Here is a 4,621-nt window from a genome sequence, read left to right as displayed (position 1 = left end):
GTGCATAAAATTTGCCTTTAGCAAGGCCACGAATCCTGACACTGTTTTGTGTACTGCAGCATCTATGCGTGCATTTTATCTCCTTCTTATTAGGATGTGCTCTCAGAAAAAGCAAGTTCAGAAGAAAACACGTTTCTGATTTGCCCTAACACAAAACTGAATGTAAGAGGTATTCGATAGCTTTATGACCAGCATGACAGATTTAATGGAAATTTTCACCTACATTCCTACCTCCCAAGTACATACAATTTCTATAGGAATAGTATCTAGGGGTGAGATCCCTTAGCCTGTGAGAGCAAATACCTTTCACTTGCAAAGGCTTATTATTAGATCTCTGTAGATACTTTGATATAGATAAAAAATGTGTTTGTTTTGGGAAGTTCAGGGTTGTTAGGCACAAAGGGGTGCCACTTGAGAAGGATTTTTGAGGCAATAGAGTTCATGAATAGGTATTTACTATAGTAAGTCATAGCTAGAATAGTTGAAATAGATAGCATTAAGGTTTTTTTCCAAGAACTTTGTGTCAGTGAGTGCTTTTTCAAGTTCCCCTGAAAACTGAAGCATTAGTTTCATTCTTGATATAGCTCCACTGACAAGAACGGAATTTCATCTGCAATGGATTTGGCTCAAAGATTTTTTTGCAGTTGTGATCATGTGATGTGCTCATTACTTGGAACATGTTTGCTCTGTGTCATGTGCATGATATATTAGGAACACATCTCTGACTTCTTTGCAATTCCTACTTTCTTGTGCCTTTTTCTGGGCTTCCAACAGCTCAGCTAGAAGCTCCTGAAAGACAGGCAACATTAGTTAACATCACTTGTTTGATACTGACTCTCACTACTTCTGAATATTTTTAGCTGACATTTGAAGCACTATGTCAAATTGATCAGATCAAGAAACAACAGAAATAAGCCCCCACTGAGCTTCTTGCTGCTGCAGCTGTGCTTCTTCTGGATCTACACTCAGTTTATTTTTAGAGTTGAGTATCTCTCTACTACACTACAGCCTTCAATAGAGACTTCACCTTTGCCAGGTCTCAGGAACCATCAACAGTTATTTTGTGAAAGGTCTAGCAAGTTATTCAGTAAGAGCCTCTGTCAGAAATCATAGTTTTTGTCAGAAAGGTTGTTTCCAACTAGAGTTAGCCAGCACCGAGGGCTGACCTCTCTGAGGGACTGACCTGTTACACTGCTCTCGGGCTATGACCACACAATTAAATTCAAGGTCTTTTATTTAACTAGATCTGAGGTTAAGTGACACCAACTGACTGGCACCTACGTTTTTTTTAATCTAACCTCCTACAGCAGGTGTGTCTTGCAAAGAGATGCTTGGATTAAACAGTGCAGGTGATCAGAGTCCACAAGAAGCAGTGTGTGCCTGAACCCACTCTCTGCCCCTCTGTTATTAAACAGCATAGATGTGCCCACAGTTATCGGCTGGCTTGGCCTGGCATCCTTTTCAGGCCCCTATTGCCACTCTTCACAGAACTTACTGTTGCTCTGTCCTCTGTCTTTCTGGTCAATCATTGCCATTTCTTCACTTTTTCGACCCTGTACTTTTGTGAAACTGCATCCCTGTACTTGCAGCTTAATGAAAGCACGCATGCCTGTAGCACATTAAGCCATGAGTTCTTGCTTGCAGCTGCTAAATGCTGCTACACTGTATAAAATAAATAAGCTAAACCATAAGCTATTGTGTCTGCCAAGAAAGATCTGTATAGGCCAGACAGTGAAAGCAGGCTTTTGCTTTGCAGACTGCAAAACTGAAACTAATTTTGCAGAATTACAGGTGATGCCAATAAGACAGCTGCAAACAGAACATATTTTAATAACTTACTTCTTGCAGAAATTGAAACTCAATAGCTTTTCTTTTTGTTAGAAGAGGGCTTGTTACTTCTTTAGCCTGGTCTCTTCAGCCTGTAAACCAGACCAAGCAACTGCAATCTGTCCCTGGTTCTTGATTACACATGGTGTTTTCCTTATATTCTGTTTATATCATGACTATAACAAGAGTAACTGATTGCATGTTCTTCTTTCCCTAACTGAAAAAAAAAATGCAAAAAAAATCCAGCGATTACTTGGAATGGATCATTGTTTAGTTGGGGGGGTGGGGGGAAGTCAGAAAATATTGTGTATTACAAGAAGCAAGGTCATGACATCTAGAGTAGATAGGATGGATTTAGCTCATGGAGATCCTATGGCATAGTGTTCTCATGCAGACACCAATTTAATTTCAATTTGTGATATGTGATTTTCTTTATGTTACAATAACATAAGAGGCGTGATAACGTATAGACTGCAAAAAGTATCAGAAAGCCATTCAGCAGGGAAAAAGTAGCTGTTCAAAGGTAGGAAGAAGTGAGACTGGTACAACATTACCATGATGTGGAGGGAGGAGAGTTTTCAGGAGATAATTTTAATGGATTCAGTTCATTCAGAGATAATCTGTCAAACTACATAGGGCTTTTTCTTAGTTTGATTAATAGAAGAACTATGTTCTTAATTCTGTTCTGATATATTGCTTTTCTCTCTTGACATTTGTCCTCTAGGTTTTTAAGCCAAGTGTTCATGATATGATCCAGCTGGCTTACAGGGATCAACAACCCCCTTCTGAATAATGCTTAAAAACGAATCCCACCTGGATGATGAAACTCTGGCAATGCTCCAGAATAAAGCTATCTCCATCACCCTCCCAGTTGTGTATACACTGGTGGCTATGATCAGTATCCCTGGCAACTTGTTCTCCCTTTGGGTGCTGTGCTGGCACATCAAACCCAAAACACCTTCTGTTATCTTCATGATCAACCTAAGCATCACAGATCTCATGCTGGCCAGCTGCTTTCCCTTCCAGATTTCTTATCACATCCAAAGCAATCACTGGAGCTTTGGCAAGACTCTTTGCAGCCTTGTGACCGTGATGTTCTACTCCAACATGTATTCTTCCATACTGACCATGACCTGTATCAGCATCGAGCGGTACATGGGTGTGGTATATCCCATGAAGTTGATCAAGTGGCGAAGAAAAAGATACGCCCTGGCTGCCTGCCTAGGTATGTGGATTTTCTTGCTGCTGGCCTTCTACCCACTAGAAAGCACAGATCTGACCTACGAAGTGAAAGAATTGGGGATTATAACCTGTTTTGACGTCCTCAAATGGGATATGCTGCCCAACTTCACGGCCTGGGTAGCCTTTCTCCTCACGCTATTTGTCGTGCTCTTCCTCATTCCTTTTGTTGTAACAGTTGGATGCTATATTGGCATCATTCGGAAGCTTATTCAGACATCAAACAGATACGGTAACAGGCAGAAGACTAGATCCATATACCTGGCGATGATAGTCCTTCTGGTTTTCATCACTTGCTTCGCCCCCAATAACTTTATCCTACTTGCGCATATGATCATCCGCCTATTTTACGGCAGGAGTTTGTACCCTGCCTACAAGCTCACCTTGTGCCTCAGTTGCCTCAACAACTGCATAGATCCCTTCATTTATTATTTTGCATCCAAAGAATTTTACCAGAAATTCATGCAAGTGTTTCGCCCTAAGGTACTGCTCAGTGACAGTTTGGAAACCAGAAGAGAAAGCTTATTCTCTGGCAGGACCATGTCAGCCAGGTCGATGTCAAGTGGACCTATGGATGGGTTAGAGGGAGTAAAGGTCTATTTGCAAAGGCAGGAAAGTGTTTTTTAGCCTTCGACATCCCCAGAAGAAAGGCTCCTGTGAGATCCATGAGTAGATACAGAAAACATTTCTTTTGAATGGCTACCCTCAAAATACCTTGCTCCAGTGGCAGAACTCAAGCCATACTTATATTGCGCATCCTACTTCAGTATTTTCTGGTAAGAAATGGAAACGTTAAAGGAATGGAGTTTATTCAAGAAGGCACTGAAGCAAACTGAACATCGATAATTAGGGGTTGGCCTGGAATTAGTCCTACTGCATGAAACCAAGGGATAAGTTTAGAACAAATATTACTTTCAGGTTGTATGATCTCAGTGTTTAACCAAAGGCTTGTGATTCTCAGTGAATGTGAAGTATTACTGTATATGAATTAGAGCATACACTGAAGTTGGATTTGGGGTAGAGGAGTTATTTTTCTAAGCAATGTACTGGGGTTTTTGTTTGGTTTTTTAAAATGTATTGCTTTCTCTCTTGTTGTAATTCTATAAAAGAATGAGTAAAAATAGCTTGTCGTTTTACCATTAATGCATAATCCATAGCCACTGTGAATTCACCACAACACTCACCCAACCGTTTATCAGAACCAAACCACACTAACCTTTGAAAAGGTTAGGTTGACTCATATTATTTATTTCAATTTTATATAGCAAAATATCTCATACAATGAAAGGAAAGCTAGAACTAACAATGTTTGAGACTACTTAAGCTGCTGAGTAGATTATATTTTCATTTCTTGAAGTTATTAATTTCTCAGGACAGTGGGGAGCAGTTGAGTTAAGAAAACAGATTTCTCACATTGACCTACTACAGTAATAATACTGCTGCTCGTATGTGATTGGTATCAACAAGCAATTTTCACCAATTCACTATAGGCTATACGCAGAAGCACCACCCCCCTCAGCAGAGAATTTAGCTTTATATAGCACACAGACAGTGA

The 4,621-nt window shown here is 40.1% G+C and overlaps 1 protein-coding gene across 1 annotated transcript; it reads left to right on the top strand.

The window, feature by feature from the left end:
* The first annotated feature begins 2,619 nt into the window (after positions 1-2,619).
* On the top strand, positions 2,620-3,710 carry P2RY8 (P2Y receptor family member 8). The gene has a single exon (XM_050915222.1). The coding sequence runs from the start codon at positions 2,620-2,622 to the stop codon at positions 3,691-3,693; it is 1,074 nt and encodes a 357-aa protein (XP_050771179.1). The 3' UTR covers positions 3,694-3,710.
* The last annotated feature ends 911 nt before the right edge of the window (positions 3,711-4,621 follow it).

Source organism: Gymnogyps californianus, chromosome 1, assembly GCF_018139145.2.
Source record: "Gymnogyps californianus isolate 813 chromosome 1, ASM1813914v2, whole genome shotgun sequence".
Classification (NCBI taxonomy): Eukaryota; Metazoa; Chordata; class Aves; order Accipitriformes; family Cathartidae; genus Gymnogyps; species Gymnogyps californianus.
The sequence above is the reverse complement of the archived record's forward strand: the minus strand, read 5'-3'. Positions and strand labels throughout refer to the sequence as shown.